The sequence below is a fragment of the Ovis aries genome, chromosome 21 (genome assembly GCF_016772045.2).
Source record: "Ovis aries strain OAR_USU_Benz2616 breed Rambouillet chromosome 21, ARS-UI_Ramb_v3.0, whole genome shotgun sequence".
Classification (NCBI taxonomy): domain Eukaryota; kingdom Metazoa; phylum Chordata; class Mammalia; order Artiodactyla; family Bovidae; genus Ovis; species Ovis aries.
Window position 1 is genome coordinate 39,021,494 of NC_056074.1, and position 20,722 is coordinate 39,042,215.

Genomic DNA, 20,722 nt, shown 5'->3' on the forward strand with positions numbered 1-20,722 from the left:
CCCCCTCCTCCCTGTGAGGGAGATGTTATGCCTGTTTTGCAGATGAGGAAACTGAGGTCACATCTAAGTCAAGACATCCTGACCTGGAGGCAGGGGGGGCATGGACCCTCTAGGGCAGACTGTCTTCGGCCAGCCTGGAGGACCTGCTCCATGCCTCCCCCTCCTGCTCTGGGACAGCGTGGAGTGGCAGAGACCCCACAGTGAGGGTGCGGCTGGGTTCTACAGCAGGGTCAGGCTGGCATGTCTTCAAGGCCTCTCCCAGCTTCCTGGCACTTCCCGGGCTGACTGCCTGCCTCCTCCGCAGGAAGGCAGCCTCTTATCTGGGCTTATCTCCTGCCAATTGAGTTGTTTTCTTTCTTTGTTTTTGCTGCAGCCTCAGGCAAACAGATAGGGTGGGGAGCCCAGAGAACAGGGCTTCCAGAGCAAGGCCTTCCCAGAGCTGGGGACCTCTGCTTTGGGCCCCACTCCCTTTGGGTCAGTACCAGTGCCCAGGCCTTCCCTGTTTCTGCAGTCAGGCCTTGTCCTAGCTCCACATCTGCCCCATCTAGGCCCCTCAGCAGGCAATTCCCATCTTCCTGACTTCACACATAAAACACTGCATGTCAGTCCCCAGGTCCTCAAAGACCAGGTTAAACTCCAAATTCCTGGGTATGACATTCCAACTCTTGAAAAGCCTGGTCTCTGTAGCTCCCCCATCCTTCCATGGGTCCGCTATTTCCTCTACTGGAAATGACAGCACCCTCCTCCTGTCTTCAAGTCCCAGGTCTAGCTCACCTCCTCCCTGAAGCCCTTCCTGACTTTCCTCTGCTGGAGGGAGCCGCCTTCACCCTGGTTCCAGGCCCCTGTTAGAGCACCGGGCTGGCGTTAACTCCTCACTGAGAGCCTCCTTCGCCAGGAAGCTAGGAATAACAGGGGCTGTGGCGCAATCCAGGTCTGTGTACCTAGTATACAGCGCTGGCTAGACTGTAGGGGGCGCCAACAAACCTTTCTGGAATTGAGCTCTCAGCTCGGCTCCCAGGGCCTGGTGAAGCTTCTCTGGTTCCCTAGCGATCCCTCTACTCACAGCCCTGGGCCGAGCCTTCCGTCCCCTCCCCCGTCCAATGTGTCCTGCCAGTCCCCTGAGGAGCGCTGGCCCCAGGCCGGCCACACAGTAGCTGCTCAAAAGGACTGACCCAAATAGGAGCAAATGACCCTCCCTGGGGGACGGCGGCACGGTTTGCAGTGCGCGGAATTCCAGCGGCCAGCCAGCCTGCAGTTCTCAATTACCATATTAGAGATAAGGACCTGGATGTCCCGAAGTCCGATCGCGCTCCGCCTCCCGGAGTCCAGGCGGCCGTAGCTCTGCTCGCCGCCTCAACGCCTCCCTGATGCCGGCCCCAGGTGCCTCAGTTTCCCTCATATGTAAGGCGGGGACATCGTTTGAAACTCTTGTCAGTGCTAGCGCTCTCTCCGCCCTGGAAGCCCCAGGCGACAGACAGAGGAGACTCCGCGGCACAGACGTGGGCTTTATTAGCATTTTAGTATCGGGCGTAGGTCCGCAGCGTTACCGCGGAGGAAAGGGTTCCGGCGAAGTTAGGGTTAATCTCGGCTCGCAACTGGCGCAGGCGCGTGGGGCGGGGTCACGGGGCCGCTTCCGGCAGGTAAGGGCGAAAAAACTCCCAACTTCCGATGGGGGCCGAGCCCCTCCGTGGTCCTCGCACACACCGGAAGGGGATCGGACTCTGGATCAGACCTCAGTCTTCCGAAAGGAACGAATCCGAGCCTCCTTTTGCGTAAGGCCTGCAGAAAAGACTTCCGCCCGCTCCCAAGATGGCCACCAGCACCGGTTGGTTGCGGGGCGGACGGTCACTGAGAGGGGGCGGAGCCTCCTCTCCCCAAGTTCCGGCTCAACCAGGACTGGAGGAAGCGCGTCCAGCTAGGGCTTTGTCGCATTTGCGTTGCCGTGCCCGCGCTCTTCGGGCGAGGAAGCCCCTTCAGGGTGGGAAGAAGAAAGGGTAGAATGAATTAGCTTATCCTGGCAGTCTGAATCAAGGCCCCTCCGCTTACAGAATCCCACCACCAAGTGAGATCCCACAGGAGATAAAAGACCGTAGATCCTAACAGGACCCGTACGGAGAGACTCCTGACTACTAAGCATGGTCCCTCCACGTTGCTAGCAGAAAGAAAGGAGGCCTACGATCCTGTAAGCGCCAGAGCCGGAGACTTAGCACCTGGAAGATGGGACCATAATTTGAAAATGAAAGAAGTGGTTCGGAATTTGAGGCCAAGAACCCGGATATCCGAAATGAGTCGGCCAGGAGCACAAATGCCTCGCGCTCCGGGGATTTGGGGAGCCCAGGAGCCCTGGCCTGCTGGAGCAGGGTCAGGTCCCCGAATACCCTGGGACTCGGGAAGGGCTTGGCTGCAGGAGAGGAGTCCTGAAACTGCAAATCCCGACGTGCACTGGGACAGCCCAGTGGGAGGAGGTCCGGGAGCACAGGTCCCGGCGTGGTCCGGGACTGCGGGGCACTTCAGCCAGCCCTCACCTTGAAGGAGACGTGAAACTCGTCGCTCATCCTTCGGAGCTCGCGGCCATATCGCTGTGCAGCCCAGAGGTTGGGGGGCGCCGAACGCGAGCGGCCCCTAAAGGGGCCGAGATCCTCCTCCTCCGTCCCTTCGTCATCCTCTGGCCCCGCGGGGTAGGAGCTGTGACGACTCCGGGTCTCCACAGCCCCAGTGCCTGCAGAGAAGATCAGACGGTGGGGATGACGTGAATCTCAGCTCCTCTCGAACCCCCAGCCCTGCAGCAGTGTTAGTGAAGTTTCGAATTAACTTCTCATTAATCCCACAAATCTTAACTGAGCCCCAATAATGGGCCAGACCCTTTGGCTCAGATGGTAAAGAATCTGCCTGCATTGCGGAGATCTGGGTTCGATCCGTGGGTGGGGAAGATCCATTGGAGAAGGGAAAGGCTACCCACTCCAGTATTCTTGCCTGGAGAATCCCGCGGACAGAGGAGCCTGGCGGGCCACACTCCTGTGGGGTGGCAGAGTCCGACACAATTGAGCGAGTAACACTTTCAATGGGCCAGACCTTTCGGTTTATACAATGACTTAACCTCTGTGCTTGGTACAGAATAAGGGCATAAATAGTAGTTATAGCTGTGAGTGTAAGATCCAGGGGCTTCCCAGCAACTCCCTGGGAGGTTAACTCTCATCAGCTCCAGTCCCCTGCGGAGGAAATCAGTCTCCTGGTTGAGGAGGTACCCCAACCAAGCCAGACAGTGTTGAACTCCACCTCCATAGGTGACCTGCTGGGGCCCATTTGTTTCACTGTTGTGACCTACAGAAGACCCAGGAGCCCTTTGAGAACAAGAACCTGTCAGCATATCTGTACCTCCCATAGCACCCACTTTGAACAAACTCCAGAAAGTTCTGTTGACTTTTTATGGTAACACTTATGGAGCACTTACTAGGTCCTGGGCATTACCTCATTGTCCTAAACATGCCAGGAGGTAAGTACTAGTATTGCTTCCACGGTGTAGATGAAAAGACAGAGGCTTGGAGAGGTTAAGACTTGCCCTGAGTGACACAGCTGGGAAGTTCTTAGATTTGAAGTCCCTACAGGTTTGTTGGAATCCGGAGTCCAGTGATAATCCATTGAGCTACACGTCTTCCTTTATCCAACCACCCTTCAACTCCCTGAGCCTGTGTCTTCACCTCTTTATGGGGATAAACCTAGTTCTTAATGCCAGTGACTTGCCTCACATAAACAGCGTGACAGTCCTTTGTAAGCTAAAAGTGTGATGGATCATTATTCAAAGAGGTGTGTCCTGAGTTTGTCTGCCTTGTGTCAGTGTTCCATCCCCCATCCCCCGAATTCCTGTCAACCCCACCCCCATACCCAGACCAACAAAGACCTACAACACTCCCAGGAGCACAAATCCAGAGCTGGATTGAAAGACAGGCATGGAACAAGTGCAGGGGAACACCATCCACAGCAAGGTACGTCTGTCAGGGAGGCGTTCTGGAGAAAGTATGATCTAGGCCAGGTCTTGAAGCCAGGGGTAAACTCTCTCATCCTCTCCGGAAGGCCTGTGGGCCAGCTCCAGGGCTGGGGCCTCCAAGGGTCCCAGCTCCAAACACAGGGCTGGGAAAGCCAAGAAAAGAAGAAGGGGCTGGATCCAGAAAGGCCTAGGCTAAGAGGGTGGCTGGAATTCCTAAACTTCACCAAAGCCTGGGCTCAGGTAGGCTGGGACACCATAAAGCCTTTGAGGAACGAGGTGGCAGTGGGGAATAGGCAGCTAAGTCAGCAGTCCTGATTGGGGCTGGGGCTAAGGAGCTGAGAGCAGCAAGAGCCCTGATGAGAACAGGCCTGTCTGCAGAGGACTGTCCGGTTCCATGGGGCATGGGCATCAAGTCCCCACCTCCACCACATTCCTGCTTTGTGACCTTGGGCCCTTTCTTTTTAATCCTTTAGGGCCTCGGTGTTGTCCTCTGTGAAATGGGGGTAGCCCCCAGTACCCCCATGAGGACAAATGACACAGAAAGAACCCTGTTCTGCATTTTTCATGTCCTGAAGCCTCCCATTTTCCCAGTGAGAGACCAAGTTCTCCCTATTTTACACATGAAGAAATAGAAGCACAGAGAAGTTAGGAACTTGCCCAGGGTCACACAGCTGGCACACTCTGCTTGGTCATTTAAATGCTCAGGAACTATCAGCTATTATTCTACTTTACTAGCACTAAGAGCCCACACAACCTCCGCACTTGACAGATGCAGGGCCCAGTGGTCAGAAGGCAAGTGAGCAGTAGGCAGGCACTTGGCCTGGGCCTTGCCCTCCTGCCTGGGAATCAGAACCAGCAGAACAGCAGCACTGCCTGTGTGAGGCTGGCAGTGCGCGTCATGTATATTAATCCCTCAGGTCCCAACCACATCTCGTGAGGGAGGTTACTCACTGTCCCCATGTTACAGAGGAGAAAACTAAGGCATACAGAGGGTAAGTAACTTCCCCGAAGTCACACAGCTAGTAGGTGACAGATTCCAACCCAACCAGTCTGGCTCCTGGGTCTGTGTATTTAACTCTCATGCCCCAGGCTCCCTTCAGCAGCACCATGGGCCCCCCTGGGGGCTCAGGTCAGGAAAGGCAACCCTAGGCCTAATGTAAATGCCAGCTCTGCTAGGAGCCTACCCTTGGAGTGGGGATTTTTACCGAAGCCATGAATTAAGCAATGCCAAGCCAGCCATTGTCAAAATGACACTCAGATGTGTAAACTTAACATTTAAAGTGTCCTATTTACTAGGAATATGCAGATATGCAGATGACACCACCCTTATGGCAGAAAGTGAAGAGGAACTAAAAAGCCTCTTGATGAAAGTGAAAGAGGAGAGTGAAAAAGTTGGCTTAAAGCTCAACATTCAGAAAACGAAGATCATGGCATCCGGTCCCATCACTTCGTGGGAAATAGATGGGGAAACAGTGGAAACTGTCATACTTTATTTTGGGGGCTCCAAAATCACTGCAGATGGTGACTGCAGCCATGAAATTAAAAGATGCTTACTCCTTGGAAGAAAAGTTATGACCAACCTAGACAGCATATTCAAAAGCAGAGACATTACTTTGCCGGCTAAGGTTCGTCTAGTCAAGGCTATGGTTTTCCAGTAGTCATGTATGGATGTGAGAATTGGACTGTGAAGAAGGCTGAGCCCCAAAGAATTGATGCTTTTGAGCTGTGGTGTTGGAGAAGACTCTTGTGAGTCCCTTGGACTGCAAGGAGATCCAACCAGCCCATTCTGAAGGAGATCAACCCTGGGATTTCTTTGGAAGGAATGATGCTAAAGCTGAAACTCCAGTACTTTGGCCACCTCATGTGAAGAGTTGACTCATTGGAAAAGACTGATGCTGGGAGGGATTGGGGGCAGGAGGAGAAGGGGATGACAGAGGATGAGATGGCTGGATGGCATCACTGACTCGATGGACATGAATCTGAGTGAACTCCGGGAGTTCGTGATGTACAGGGAGGCCTGGTGTGCTGCGATTCATGGGGTCGCAAAGAGTAGGACACGACTGAGCGACTGAACTGAACTGAACTCATTTACTAGGAAAAAAGTCTGAGTACTTTTCTGTGAACTCCCTGGGCGGGGAGCAGACATGCCTACCCACTCCATCCATCCATCCAATCTTCAACCAGCGGTCACTCCTTCATGCCCCTATACTGTGCAGAGGCGACCTCTCCCAGTCTTGGGAAGGAAAGGAGGGAGGAGGTGTGGCTTCTGGTTGTGAGCATGCTCTCTCACCATCGTTCCAGAGTGCCTGCCTGGGGCTGGGTGGGGAAGTGGGAGGGGCCTACGGCTGGAGGTGTCAGAGCTCCGAGCTCCAAGCTTAACGTTCTTTACTCATTGGCTTTCTAGGTAAGTGGATGGGGCTGAACACATCCACATTCCCGCTCCTGTGAGCATCCTTGCACACTTCACTAAAACAGTGCAGTTCCAGACAGCTGGAGGCAGTGAGGCTGTGCCATGGGGTGGGGGTGGGGGGGGGGGGGGGGGGGGGGGTGGTTGGGTTTTGGATGCTGCTCTACCACGTGGGTGGTTCACATGTTGCTTCAGCAGGAGAGCGGCTCGGCACTCCACCCGGAGCAGGCATGCGTCCTGTCCTGTCTCAGCCCAGGGTTCCTGTGTCCACTAAAGCCATTTGGAGTACGAAAGCCCCTTACTGGCCTGTAGAGAACATACTTCCACCCTGCTCAGAAATAGGCAGAAAACACGCTAAAGCAGAGGCTCGCAAATGTTTTCTGTAAAGGGTCAGAGAGGAAATGTTTGGGGCATTGAAGGCCACAAAGTCTGTAACAACTACTCAACACCGTGGCCATGGCTTGAAAGAAGCCATAAACACCATCCAAGGGCTTGTGCACTGCTGTGTTCCACGAAAGCTGTATTTGGAACACTGACATAAAACACTGTTCTTTGGAGTTTTGTCAACTGTTTAAAAGTGTCACACACAAAAAAGTGTCATTCTTAGCTCATGGGCTATACAACAGAGGGATTTAGCCTTTGGATGTGGTTTGCCAAACCTCTGCTCTAAACCCAACTATGTCTGTCCTCTGCCTAAAACCTTCAATGGCTCCCAGTTGCCTATGAGATAAACTCCAAACTCCTGGGCATGGCCTTCAGGGCCCTTAGATTCTTACCTTCCAGCCTGCACTCCCTTGTCTGCCATGAGGGGGGCATTGGTTATTCATGTCTCTCTAGTCCCTCTAAATGAATGGCAATCCCCAGGTCTGCTCAGGGCCTGGGCCAACTCACTGCAACAACAACTGCAGTAATAATAAGAATAGCAGACCCTCCTCCGTGCTAGGCACTGTTTCTAAGCATTTTTCCTGTATTAACGCATCAGAGTCTCATGGCAACGCAATGAGGTGGGACTACTTCTAGTCCCATTTTACTGGGATAAAAAAACTGAGGCACCCAATATTTATGGCAGCACTATTTACAATAGCCAAGATACGGAAGCAACCTAAATGTCCAACAGAAGAATGGATAAAGGTTTCCCTGGTGGCTCAGATGGTAAAGAATCTGCCTGGCAACACAGGAGACCTGGGTTCGATCTCTGGGTCAGGAAGATTCCTTGGAGAAGGAAATGGCAACCCACTCTAGTATTCTTGTCTGGAGAATTCCATGAACAAAGAAGATGTGGTATATATAAACAATGAAATACTACTCAGCCATTTTTTAAAAAGTGAAATAATGCCATTTGCAGCAACAAGGATGGACCTGGAGATTATCATACTAAGTGAAGTAAGTCAGACAGATAGGGAATCTAAAAAATGATACAGGGAAAATAAAAAACGATACAGGAGACTTCCCTGGTGGTCCAGTGGTTAAAACTCCACACATTCAGTGCAGGGGGCATAGGTTTGATCCCTAGTGGGGGAACTAAGATTCCATAGGCCTCCTGGTGTGGCCAAAAACAAAACGAGACAAACAAAAAATGATACAAATCAACTTATTTACAAAATAGAAATAGACTCACAGACATAGAAAACAAACTGCCTCCTGGTGCTGCCAAAAACAAAACAAGACAAACAAAAAATGATACAAATGAGCTTACTTACAAAACAGAAATAGACTCAGACATGGAAAACAAATTTATGATTACCACAGGGGAAAAAAGGGGAGTGGGGGTGGGGAGGATTAATGTGGGCTTTGGGATTGCTGTTTTTTTTTTTTTTTTTGGCAGCACTGCATGGCTTAGGAGATCTCAATTCCCCAACCAGGGATCGAACCTAGGCCATGTCAGTGAAAGCGCTAAGTCCTAACCACTGGACCACCAGGGAATTCTGGACTTTGGGATTGATAAGTACACGCAGATGACACCACCGTATGGCAGAAAGTGAAGAACTAAAGAGCCTCTTGATGAAAGTGAAAGAGGAGAGTGAAAAAGTTGGCTTAAAGCTCAACATTCAGAAAACTAAGATCATGGCATCTGGTCCGATCACTTCATGGCAAATAGATGGGGAAACAGTAGAAACTGGCTGACTTTATTTATCTGGGCTCCAAAATCACGGCAAATGGTGACTGCAGCCATGAAATTAAAAGACGCTTACTCCTTGGAAGGAAAGTTATGACCAACCTAGACAGCATATTCAAAAGCAGAGACATTACTTTGTCAACAAAGGTCTGTCTAGTCAAGGCTATGGTTTTTCCTGTGGTCATGTATAGATGTGAGAGTTGGACTCTAAAGAGGGCTGAGTGCCAAAGAATTGATGCTTTTGAACTGTGGTGTTAGAGAAGACTCTTGACAGTCCAAGATCCAACCAGTCCATCCTAAAGGAGATCAGTCCTGGGTGTTCACTGGAAGGACTGATGTTGAAGCTGAAACTCCAATACTCTGGCCACCTGATGCGAAGAGCTGACTCATTTGAAAAGACCCTAATGCTGGGAAAGATTGAGGGAAGGAGGAGAGGGGAATGACAGAGGATGAGATGGTTAGATGGCATCACCGACTCAATGGACATGGGTTTGGTGGACTCTGGGAGCTGGTGATGGACAGGGAGGCCTGGCGGTTCATGGGATCGCTAAGAGTCGGACACGACAGAGTGACTGAACTGAACTATATATAAAGTAGATAAACTACAAGGATTACTGTTCAGCACTGGGAACTACACTGAATATCTTGTAATAACCTATTATAGAAAAGAATTGAAAAGGAATATGTATATATATATAACTGACTTACTGTGCTGTACACCTGAAACTAACATATCATTATAAATCAATCTGGAGAAGGTCATGGCAACCCCCTCCAGGATTCTTGCCTGGACAGATGATTCTGGTGGGCTACAGTCCATAGGGTCACGGAGTCAGACATGACTGAGAGACTAACACTTTCATTTTCACAAATCAACTATGGGCTTCCCATAGTTACCACTGGGCACTAGTGGTAAAGAATCTGCCTGCAATGCAAGAGACCTGGGTTCGATCCCTGGGTCAGGAAGATCCCCTGGAGAAGGGAATGGCAACTGGCTCCAGTATTCCTGCCTAGAAAATTCCATGAGCAGAGGAGCCTGGCAGACTATAGTCCATGGCGGCCACAAAGAGTCGGACACGACTGAGCACATAAATCAGCTATACTTCAGTTAAAAGAAAAAAGCTGGGTTTGAAGCCTGCAGTCTGGCCCGGGGCCTGGCACTGGGCTGCTTTGCTCACCGTGTGTTCCTCCTCCCTTCTCTACCATTCACACACCAGCCGCTCCAGGCACCCAGCTACGCACTGGAGCTGTCACGGCACACGAGGTGGCCGCAGGCCTGCCCTGGAGACACACACAGTTCGCCGCGGCAGGGGCTTGGAGGCAGGGAACAGGAAGAGTGACAGTGCCCTGCCCATGCGGAGGGCGGCAGGCCCGGTGGCTCTGGCAGGTTATCGGCACCTGCAGGTCTTTCATGGAAAACCACTTGCTTTTTAGATGTTGAAAACTAAGTCAAAAGGAATCCAGGGCGGGTCTCTTCCATCCCTTGCAGGCCTTCTCATGGCTGGGCCTGGAGCTGGGGTAGGCATCCCCTTGGCTTATTGCTGCTTCAGCCTGTCCCGTGAGTATATGTTCCTCAGTTCTTTGTCTCGTCACAACAAAGATTTGGAGCAACGGACATTAAAGCCCTCGGCGCGTCACAGCTCTCGGGTCTTGGACAAACTGTCTGTGTTATAGCTCTTAGGCAAATCAGTGTTACAGCTCTATTTTATTTAGAAGATAGCAGAATACATCCTCGAAGCGTGAGGGCATGCCAACCCAAAGACTTGAAGAGAAGAGAGTGGAGGAGCACGTGGGAGAGAGAGAGAGAGAGAGAGCCAGAGAGAGAAAGAGCGCATGCACGCAGGAGAGGACGAGGAAGAGCGCGCACTTTGGCTCCTCCTTTTGTATGTTTCCCTCCCCCTGGGCCTGCCTCCCCCTGGGCCTGCCCGATGCAAACTGGGCTTAGCCAGGAGCGCTGTTTGTTCTACCTGAAGTATTCACTCTGGTCCTTGGACCTTCCTTTGACCTTCCTTGTTTTTTAGCCACCGCCATTTTGGACTCCATTTCCCTATTCTACCTACCTAACAAGTCTATTCTCCCTCCCTCCTCCCCAAATCTAGTTTCTTGGGCTGTGCCACCTCTCCCCCTTGGGGCCTCAGGTGCCTCCCCCCCCCCGCAGGATGGGCCCCTAGTGGGTGCAGGAGGTTTTGCCGCTCCTATTTCATTCATTCATAGCACAGAAATGGTCCTTTCCAGCTCCCTGCCTTGGCACCCCAGCTCTGATGATGCCGGGCTCCTCACACTTGGCCAGCTTCCACTGCATACGAGCCAAGCCTCCCTCACTGGGCTGATACCAACACAGCTCTGGTTAAGGCCCACTCCCTGCCAGTTTCCATAGGCACCCGGGTAGCCAACATGGCTGGAGAAAAGCACAGCCGTGCCGCCTCTGTTCAAATTCACAGCCATAAGACCCAGAGGCCCCCTGAGTTGCCCAGCACACCTTCCAGCTCCATCCTCTGGGCCAGACAACTACTTCAAACGTGCTCTTCCCTCTCTCGGCCTCAGCCTCCATCCCTCTCCCCACCTTCACTTCTGGCTCAAGACCTGGCTTCCTTTCACCAAGAAATTGGAAGCATCCACGAGAGAAACATCTACTAGTTCCCATGAGGTGTCTCCCTGCCCTCCTCCACCCCTCCACTGCACTCAGCTGAGCTGCCCCTCCCCTGAACACCAGGGGACCACTCTCTCCTACTCAAGTAAGCTTCCTTTCTCCCCTGCATCCTCCAGGATTTTCCTAATTGGATTACTCCATCAACTTATAAACATGCTCTTTTGGGAATTCCTTGGTGGTTAAGACTCCATGCTTCCACTGCAGGGAGCATGGGTTTGATTCCTGGTCAGGGAATTATGACCGCACAAGCCACATGGTACAGCCAAAAAAGAAAAGAACCTCTTTTTTCTTTGTCCTTTTTATCTTAAGTAATAAAACAATCCTTCCTTGACTCTCCTTGGGCTTTCCGGTGCCATTGGCTCCTCTGTTCCTCTTTGCCAGAGCTCAGCTGCCAAGACTGGGCTCTCCTTTCAACCTCCAATTCTCTTCCCATCATCCCTCCCCACTCTCCACCCAAGCTGCCTCGACCCTAAGTCCAGTCCAGCACTCTACTCCCAGCCCTCCTCCAGCAGCGCTCAAAGGAGCATCGCCCAGTTCAACACCCCTCTCCCTACCAGGTGGCTCCTTCCTTCTCAGACGCCAGTGTGGGCTGCTCTGCTTCTGCTGCCCTCTGCAGCCTAGAGCTCCAGACTCAGCCCAAGCCCTACCCTGTCTACACTGTCTCCCAGGGCCCACAGAACACTTCATCAGCAATGACCAACTCCTACATGGATCTATCCCTACTAGAAATCTCCAACTGGATGCCCAAAAGGCACCTCTAACCTGACCTGGCCCAAGCAGGGCTCCTGATCTCACCCCACACCTTCTCAGTTCCACCTCAGTTAAGAGCGACTCCATCCCTCTAGGTCCCTCTTTGGGCCTCACACATCTGTCTATCAGCAAACTCCACCAGCTCGACCTTCAAAAGAAACCCAGAGCCCAGCTCTAATACTTACCACTTCCATCACCACCACACTCACACCAGCTACCATCCTCCCCCGTGGCACCACCCCTACCTTTGCCCATTGGAGACCCGTCTCCACCCAGGGGCCCTGGTGATTCTCTTGAGGTCCAAACCAGGTCAAAGTCCTCCAGGGTTTTGCTCAACCTGAAAGCCAGACCCCTGACCTGGGCCTTCAAGGCCCTGCCCATCAGCCCCTCCCCTTCCCTGAACTCTGGAGAAGTCTCTAAGCCCCTCCCCTCAGCACCCTCAGGGTCTTTGCATTTGCCCTGCCTTCCCCTTCGTGAAGGAAAGGGCAACCCACACCAGTATTCTTGCCTGGAAAATTCCATGGACAGAGGACCCTGGTGGGCTACAGTCCATGAGGTCACAAAGAGTTGGACTTGATTGAGTGACTAACACTGCCCTCTGTCTGCGGGCATCCCTGCCAGCATCTGTCTTCCCACAGATCTCTGTCTGGCTCAGCCCTCATCAGATTCTAGCCTTGGCTCAAATGTTGCTTCTTACCAAGGCCCTAGTAGCTCAGCTGGTAAAGAATCACCTGCAGTGCAGGAGACGTGAGTTCGATCCCTGGGTCAGAAAGATCCCCTGGAGAAGGAAATGGCAATCCACTCCAGTATTCTTGCCTGGGAAATCCATGGACAGAGGAGCCTGGAGGGCTACAGTCCATGGTGTCGCAAGAGTCAGACATGCCTTAGCAACTAAACCACCACCACCAAGGCCCACCCTGACCACCTCAGTTCAAATCACTCCCTCGAGCCCCCAAGCACTCTGGATTCCAAAGAGAAAGTCAAGGGTATGTCACCTAAGGCATCACCTGCTAAGGTACCGTATCACTGACTAGTTTGTTTGTTTCTTTGTTTATGACTTGTCTCCCCCTATCTTCCAGAATGTAGGCAACCACAAGGGCAAGAGCTTCTCTTCTAGTCCCTGATGAACCCCTGGCAGCTGGTACACACATTCAGCACTTGACACAGAAGATGGGGACAGCCAGATACAGGGTGGAAAGCAAGTTTCAAGCAGAAGAACTCCAAGTGCAAAAATCTCGAAGTTAAAGCCTGTGGAGTTCAGTGTGACATACAGCAGGCTGGGTGGTGGGGGTGGGGTCTTTTTTCTTTTAATTTTGTTTTTTTTTAGAGATTGTATCCCTAATAACTGAATATCAACCTTTTTTCTTTCTTTCTTAACTGTAATCCTAATTCCCTGACCAGGCATTGAACCCCGGGGTCCTTGGTAGTGAAAGCACTGAGCGTTAACCACTGGACCACCAGGGAACTCCCTGGGGTGGGGGCATTAATAAGCCTTCCTGCTCCTGAAAATGGAAGGGTGTCACACTGGCAGCAGTTAAGGGACATGAGTTTTGTTTTCAGAAGATGTCTGTGGTTGTTCCAGGTGCCAAGGCTTGTACTGGGCACCCAGGTGGTAGGGACTACTAAGACGTGGCCGCTGCCCTCCAGGGCCCATCCTTCCATCTCCGCTGGGTCTCCCTCAGTAGATACAGAGGACAGCTGATGCTTTCCCAGTCCCACACAGACCTGCTGCCTGGTAGGGCCATCTGCCTCTTGGGATTACCTGGCCCTGGCAATGTTAAGGACAGCCCTGTGTGGGTGTGAGCCACAGGGCGGGAAAGAACAGAGCTGGGAACTGGATCCAGATCTTAAGGAAAGCACTAGCCTGAGGTAAGGCACCACAGAATCTTCTAGCCCAAAGGAAATGCCAAGTGAGTGTGACCTTAGGCAAGTCATTTCCCCTTTCTGGCCTCTCAGTGATTCTCTCCTGGTCCTAAGCTAAGAGCTACATACTTGGAGCATTTACTAAACACCAGCTCTATAATTAAGTGCTTCTAAGGTATGCTTGTTAATCTTTCCCACAGCACTACCAGGGTGGTGATGAATTGCTGTTTTACAGAAGAGGAAACTGAGGTGCAGAGCGGTGAGGGACTTACTCAAAGCCCCCCAGAATGTGGATGTGGCTGGGGTGCAGAGAACTACTGGGCTGGAGGCAAGCTGGACAGGCAGGTGGTTGTTGGGTGGGGGGTGGGGGTTGCCTACCTCCATGGTGGCTGCTGCCGGCCGGCTGCCCCTGCTGGTGACCAGCTTCCCCCAGGAGGCCCGGGGCTGTTAGCCAGTGCTTGCTGAGACCTGGGGGCCTGTCCCCTGTGGGGCTGGGGCCCAGGCCCCTATCTGCAGGGCTGGAGTCTTCCTGCTCACTCTGCTCAAACTCTGGGATCTGGAACATGCTCTGGGCTGCAGGGGGGCAAGATGACAAGTAATTAGAGAACAGCAGGAGCTAAGGGTGGCTGGCAGGGTTGGGGGCGCAGGTGTCCCTGGCTCCCTCTCCCACCTCAGCACCCCAGGTCCACCCTGCCTCCCTGGCGCACATCTATCCGTTGAGTCTGGCCCGGCAAGAAGCTCGACTTATCCACCCAGGATCTAAAACTCTCAGAGCTCTAGGGCTGGAGAGAAGCCTCAGGCCCCTGCCCAGGCTTCAGCCAGACCCGCCCGCGGTAACGGCACACAGATCTCACCCCAAGCCCGATAACCAGGCCCCCGACCCGGGCCCGCCGCGTCCCTCTAGCAAAAAGAGAGCCCGGCCCTAGTTGCCTGGGTAACGGAAACTGTCACCGGCCCGGCCCAATCAGCTCTTGAGATGTCACTAGCTGGCCAGCAGGCGGGGCCACTCCCCGGGGCCCCGCCCACTGCCTTCCTTCTGATTCTCTTCTACGTCTCCGGATGCTCAGCTCCTGACTTCCTTATGCCTTGGGCGTTGTGGGAGCCGCTGAGGGATTCTCCGGGGTCCCCATTTGGAAGGCAGCTCCTGCTGACAAATCCTTCAGCCCCTCTGGGACTTAATTCCCACTCCTGTAAAATGGGGATAATGACACCTCTTTCAGGAGTCAGTGATCCTTGTAAACTGGGCGGTGATTACTGTGGGTGAAAGCACTTTGCAAAGCCGTAATCGAAGTTCAGCCGTCGGAGGCAACTGTTGTTGCTGTTGTCACTGCTCCATCCGAACCGGGTGACCGGCTCGGGAAGCGCCCCTCCCTCCTCCTCGCGGTGGAAACCTCGCACCGCCCGCGTCAGGGGCGCCACTCCCCGCACCAACTCGGGGGCACTAGAGATAAGCGAGGGAGCCTCCACCCGGGGCAGGATGACTGTCCCGGCGCAGAAGGGAAAGGGGCCCCTAGGAGGGTGACAATAGGACTTGCGGAGACCTCGCGCCTGGCAGGCGGCAGGCCAGGTGAGCGGGAAACGCAGCCAGCCAAAGAATGGGCGGGCGGGCTTGCGCGGGACGCTGGGGGCCCCCGCGGGTAAAGGCCCGGGGGGCGGGGCCCGGAGGCCATCTTGGCTGAGGGCGGAAGTTTCCCTCAGAGACCGAGTGAAGGGAAGTCGTTACCGCCCCAGGTCGGGCGGCACAATCTCGATTTGGGGATGGGGAAGAGAAGCCTGGGAATCGCCAGCTTCCCATGGAAGCGAGGGCCTGTAGCTCTGGGCAATGCCCACCAGGGCGCCGGCCGGATGCTGCGCAGCCGGAAAGTCAAGGCCGCTCGCCGCCTCTTATAACCCTTGGCACCCGGCGGTGGCGCAAGTTGCGCCAATTCTCGAACAGCTCCGCGCCGGGCGCGGCGCGGGCCTGCGTAGTCAGGACTGGACCCTGAGCAATTTGCGTAGCGAACGGCGGCCGCGCAGGCGCAGGAGGGGGCGGAGCAGCGGGAGCCGGGGAGCCGGAGCCCCGGGTCCCAGCGACCGGAGCCGGCTCCCCTAGCCGCGGCCTGAGGACCGGGCGTCGGCCTCCTCCCGCCCCCCCGCAGTTGGAGAGTGGACGCAGTGGGGGGTGGGGTGGGCCAGCGTCCGGAATCCAAGGACGGAAGGCAGAGGCCCTCCCCATCCGGATTGTTGGAGGGGAGAGAGCCCTCCAGTTTGGGGAGGGGGAGAGCCAGACGTTGAGCGTCCCCAGCAGCGGCCGCTGCTCTGAACAGACTGGCGTTGGCCGGCTCTCCCCCTCCTGCCGGGACGACTTCAGCGACCGAGGCCAGGGACCCCCACTCCTTCGGCTTCTTCACCCCCATCCCCCCACTTCCCCACCCGCCTGTGCCCTGAAGAGGAAGAGCTGTCTTTTCCACACCCCGTAGTGAGGGACCCAGGTTGCCTGTGCCCCGCAAAGGCAAGGGGCCCTCTGTCGAGGGCGGGAGGGCCCGGCCAACCACCACTTCTTTCCGCCTGAGCACCCTACAACTCCCACCCCTCCGTATTTATTTCCTTGGCCCCCTGCCGGCCCCTCCATCTCTGTCTTCAGGTTCAGGCCTCCCTCCCTGACATGGAGAGTAACCTGTCTGGCTTGGTGCCTGCTGCTGGGCTGGTACCTGCGCTGCCGCCCGCCGTGACCCTGGGGCTGACTGCAGCCTACACCACCCTGTATGCCCTGCTCTTCTTCTCCGTCTATGCCCAGCTCTGGCTGGTGCTCCTGTATGGGCACAAGCGTCTCAGCTATCAGACGGTGTTCCTGGCGCTCTGTCTGCTCTGGGCTGCCCTGCGTACCACCCTCTTCTCCTTCTACTTTCGAGACACACCCCGAGCCAACCACCTGGGGCCCCTGCCCTTCTGGCTTCTCTACTGCTGTCCTGTCTGCCTGCAGTTCTTCACACTGACGCTCATGAACCTCTACTTTGCTCAGGTAACCATGGTGATGGGTGAGGGTGGGCCCATGGGGTAGCAAGCCCCAGGGCCCCAAAGAATAATGGGCCTCTCTGCCCCCAGGTGGTGTTCAAAGCCAAGGCAAAGCGTCGGCCAGAGATGAGCCGAGGCTTGTAAGTACTGGTGGGTTCAGTCCCCAGGTCAGGGGCAGGGAGAAGCCCAGTGTCCATTCCTTCTCCCTGGTAGGGCTGAGGGGAGTACAGCCCAGGATGCCTGGGGACGGCTGGGGAACATTAGGTGTCTGGTGCAGATGGCTCCGTAGAGGTGTTACATATGTGAAGCTCGACTGTAATAAAAACCGCTGAAATATGGTGAAGGGAGAGGGTACCAATGTCATCCATGATGGAGGAAGAGCTGGAGGCTCCAGTCCTCGGAAGCTGCAAAGGGCACTTCTGGGTGACCTTGGGCAGTGGTAACTCCTGTCCTTTGTACAACATCTTGCAGTTTATTAAGAGCTTTCACAGACATCTTTAATATTTACAACTTACCTTCGAAGCTGATGTATCCCCATTTGAGAGATGAAGACACTGAGGCCCTGCAAGGCTAAGCAACATGTTCAAGGTCGCACACCTGGCAGGAGGTAGAGCCAGGGCTTAAACCCAGACTTCTGACTCCCAATCCAGTGCTCTTTCTGCTGTACCACAGCTGTCAGTCATATTCTGACCTCTTTAGCCTCAGTTTCCTCATCTGTAAGACTGGAGGAGTGGGGTTCAGACTGCGTGGCCTGAGGTTCTGACTGACATTTGGGTCTCCTGGGAAGGGTTGGGTGGTTGGGGAGTGGCAAGGGTGCCCACCTGGGGCTGACTGTGCTGTGGGCCGCAGGCTGGCTGTCCGAGGGGCCTTCGTGGGGGCCTCGCTGCTCTTTCTGCTGGTGAATGTGCTGTGCGCAGTGCTGTCCCGCCGGCGCCGGGCACAGCCCTGGGCCCTCCTGCTGGTGCGTGTCCTGGTGAGCGACTCCCTGTTTGTTATCTGCGCACTCTCTCTTGCCGCCTGCCTCTGCCTTGTGGCCCGGCGGGCCCCCTCCACCAGCATCTACCTGGAGGCCAAGGTAGGGCCACAGGCGCTGATGCCTGGGTGTCTTTGGGGCGTTTAGGGTCTTCAGAGTAGAGAGAAAGCTGGAACCTCCCCTCCATAAGGGTCCCCTGTTGTCATCTGTGCCAGGGGACCAGTGTGTGCCAGGCAGCTGCAATGGGTGGCGCCATGGTCCTGCTCTATGCCAGCCGGGCCTGCTACAACCTGGCAGCCCTGGCCTTGGCCCCTCGGAGCCGGCTGGATGCCTTCGATTACGACTGGTACAACGTCTCTGATCAGGTGGGCATTCGACACATCTGCCGCCTCCCCAGTAGCTGTTACTCCTGGACCCCAGCTAGGCTGGGTCCTGTCTGTGAGCCCCATTGGTATGACTGCAGATTGGCACAGCCCCTGCCTCCCCACAGGCGGACCTGGTGAACGACCTGGGGAACAAAGGCTACCTGGTGTTTGGCCTCATCCTCTTTGTGTGGGAGCTGCTGCCTACCACCCTGCTGGTGGGCTTCTTCCGGGTGCATCGGCCCCCACAGGACCTGGTGAGGGCCAGTGGAGAGGGGCAGCACTGGCGGTCCCTGGGCCGGGTTCTGGGGGTGTGGGAGGCCAGTGGGGGGGCAGAAGGAAGCATCAATGGTGGCTCCCTTCCCTAGAGCACCAGCCGCATCCTCAACGGGCAGGTCTTTGGCTCCCGTTCCTACTTCTTCGACCGGGCACACTGCGAGGATGAGGGCTGCTCTTGGGAACACAGCCGGGGCGAGAGCACCAGGTAGGAGTCCCGGGCCCACCTGAGGACCCCTGGGCTCCCAGGTTGCTCCACCAAGCCGCAGGGCCCTAGAGCTGGGTCTTGCCACCCACCCCTGCCCGTGCCATGGTCTGTAATGGGTGAGGTCCTCTCTGGTTTACTGTTGCTAAAGTCCCCACCTCACCGCCCAAGATGCAGTTTGCCATAGTCAGAGAAGTCTGGGTCACTGAGCTCTGTTCTGTCAGTCTCTCTCCTTCCCCAACTCTGGTGACTTGTCCTCGAGACTGCTGGGGGACTGACCCTGTTTCTCTGCCTGCAGCATGTCAGGGAGCCTAGGCTCCAGTAGCTGGTATGGTACCATCGGGCGGGAACCAGGCTGGTACGGAGGCAGCCAGACTCGGACAACGCCCCTGCTCTTCTCCCAGGTTCTGGGACCAGGCGGCCACCACCACAGTCTCTACTCTACCCCACAGACGTGATCCCCCTTCATCTCCCCGCAGAACACCCAGACCCAAGCCCCTCCCACCCCAGACCCCTGTGCCAAGTTCATCTGCTGCTTCTTGCCCAGGGTCCCGGGGGCTATGGCTGCCTCTTCCCCAGGCCGGCCCCTTGCTACTCCTGATGCAGTGAGCTTGTGCTGTCCCCTAGGATGGGGGGGCATGGCCCTGGCTGCCAGATGCTCACGGCACCCTGGCACGACCCACCCCACCGCCTCCGCTTCCACTCCGGAGCCAGCTACCTCTCCTGCGTCTGCCACTCAATAAACAGTGTCTGTGCCCCAAGTCCATTCGCTGTCCGTCAGTTGTCTGCTTGTGTTTCTCACACCATCATCTTTTCGGTCTAAAGCTGATTGGACACTGGCCCTCGAAGGGGCTACTGGGCTGGGCTGGGGCCATTTACCTCCCCCAAGGCTGGTGGGTAAGGAGAGGGATGAGCCTGCAGTCCAAAGAAGAAAGAGAGACCAGAAGAATCCAGCCCCCACTCCAGTCCCCTCCCTGCTTGAACAATTTCTGTTCTTTCTTTGGGAACTGCCTCAAATGTCGTCTCCTTTATGAACCCTGCCATTTCCAGGTCAGGGAACTGTCCCTCCCCACCCCACCCCAGGTCCCTTGGCACTGTGACTGCATGGCTGCTATGCCTCTTACCCTCAGTGGATCGGGATTTCTAAAGACCCTGTTTCCCTGTCATTATGCCCAACCTGGCCTTCAGGTCCAGGAGTTAGTCCAGGACTGGTGGAGGAAAAGCAGCCCCCCTCTCCCTACCCTGTGTGGATTTGGCCAGGCTGCCCCCACAGAGTCTGCCTGGGGAGCCCCTTCCCTGACTGTCCCTGATAGTGCAGTCGCTGCCCTCTGTAATCGCAGGCCTTACAGATCTGTCCTCTGTCCCATGGCTGGGAGTCACTTATCAGAGAGTCATTTATCTCGCCCATGTATCTGGCCATTTGGTCCAGCTCCTTGGAGTTCCTGGGGCCTAGCACTGAGCCTACCTTGAAACCCTTCACCTGGGACTGTCCTGAGCCCCAAGCCTCAGTACCTCCAGAGATAGGCCTCAGACTCAAGGGAAGCAGCTCAAAGCTGAACAATCACTTTCAGTTGAAAGGGAAATTGCTGACATTTGTAGGGCACTCAATTGTGAGTGCCAGGCTGCGTTTCGAGCATTTACAAATACCGACCTCATTAATGCTCAGCACAGCATCCTGAGGTGATAATTAGTCATCCCTTTTCTGTAAGTGGGACTGGGAGGCCTGGAGAGTCTGGTCACCAGTCTAGGCCCCCTACTGTTTGGTGGTGGTCAGCCCTAGAGCCCATACTTAAAACCACCCAAGTGAAGGCTGAGGACCCCAGAGGAGGGAAGGATCTTTGGCAAGATGAGAGTTGCTAAGAAGCAAGCAAGAGAAGAGGGGAGCTAAGTTCAGGGCCCTGCTTTTCAGACAGTGGGGGAGGGAGTGCTGGTACCCCTTCCAGGCTGGGATGGGCATGGAACTGAGGAGCGAGTGATGGGGATACAGGAGTAGAGGCAGGTGGTGCCCAGCTTGATTTCTCAGAGCTTGGTCCCAACCCTACCTCGGCCAATTCCAGGTTTCCTCTGTGGATCCCCCGCCCCTTTGTCCCCTGGGGTCTCTCCCTCAGGAGTGCAGAGCCCAAGGGCCAGACTGTCCCTCG

At 55.0% G+C, this 20,722-nt stretch overlaps 2 protein-coding genes across 7 annotated transcripts; one reads left to right on the forward strand and one right to left on the reverse strand.

The window, feature by feature from the left end:
• Positions 1-1,490: 1,490 nt before the first annotated feature.
• BAD (BCL2 associated agonist of cell death) lies at positions 1,491-15,410 on the reverse strand. Of its 4 annotated transcripts, none has more exons than XM_042238345.2 (4): positions 14,983-15,410; positions 14,150-14,344; positions 2,526-2,719; positions 1,491-1,971 (listed from the first exon to the last, which is right to left on the reverse strand). In XM_042238345.2, the coding sequence occupies exons 2-4, from the start codon at positions 14,334-14,336 to the stop codon at positions 1,846-1,848; spliced, it is 507 nt and encodes a 168-aa protein (XP_042094279.1). In that variant the 5' UTR covers positions 14,337-14,344; positions 14,983-15,410; the 3' UTR covers positions 1,491-1,845. The 4 variants fall into 4 exon arrangements, with proteins under 4 accessions (XP_042094279.1, XP_004019699.1, XP_011957486.1 ...); XM_004019650.5 differs by lacking the exon at positions 14,983-15,410 and adding an exon at positions 14,626-14,684; XM_012102096.4 differs by lacking the exon at positions 14,983-15,410 and adding an exon at positions 14,479-14,684.
• On the forward strand, positions 1,877-19,347 carry GPR137 (G protein-coupled receptor 137). Of its 3 annotated transcripts, XM_027959901.3 has the most exons (9): positions 1,877-3,493; positions 5,282-15,338; positions 16,395-16,772; positions 16,856-16,905; positions 17,615-17,840; positions 17,954-18,103; positions 18,229-18,357; positions 18,469-18,584; positions 18,880-19,347. In XM_027959901.3, exons 3-9 carry the CDS (start codon positions 16,416-16,418, stop codon positions 19,037-19,039), a joined length of 1,188 nt encoding a protein of 395 aa, XP_027815702.1. In that variant the 5' UTR covers positions 1,877-3,493; positions 5,282-15,338; positions 16,395-16,415; the 3' UTR covers positions 19,040-19,347. The 3 variants fall into 3 exon arrangements, with proteins under 3 accessions (XP_027815702.1, XP_027815701.1, XP_042094278.1); XM_027959900.3 differs by lacking the exons at positions 1,877-3,493; positions 5,282-15,338 and having other exon boundaries at positions 15,804-16,772; XM_042238344.2 differs by lacking the exons at positions 1,877-3,493; positions 5,282-15,338; positions 18,469-18,584 and having other exon boundaries at positions 15,804-16,772.
• Positions 19,348-20,722: the final 1,375 nt, after the last annotated feature.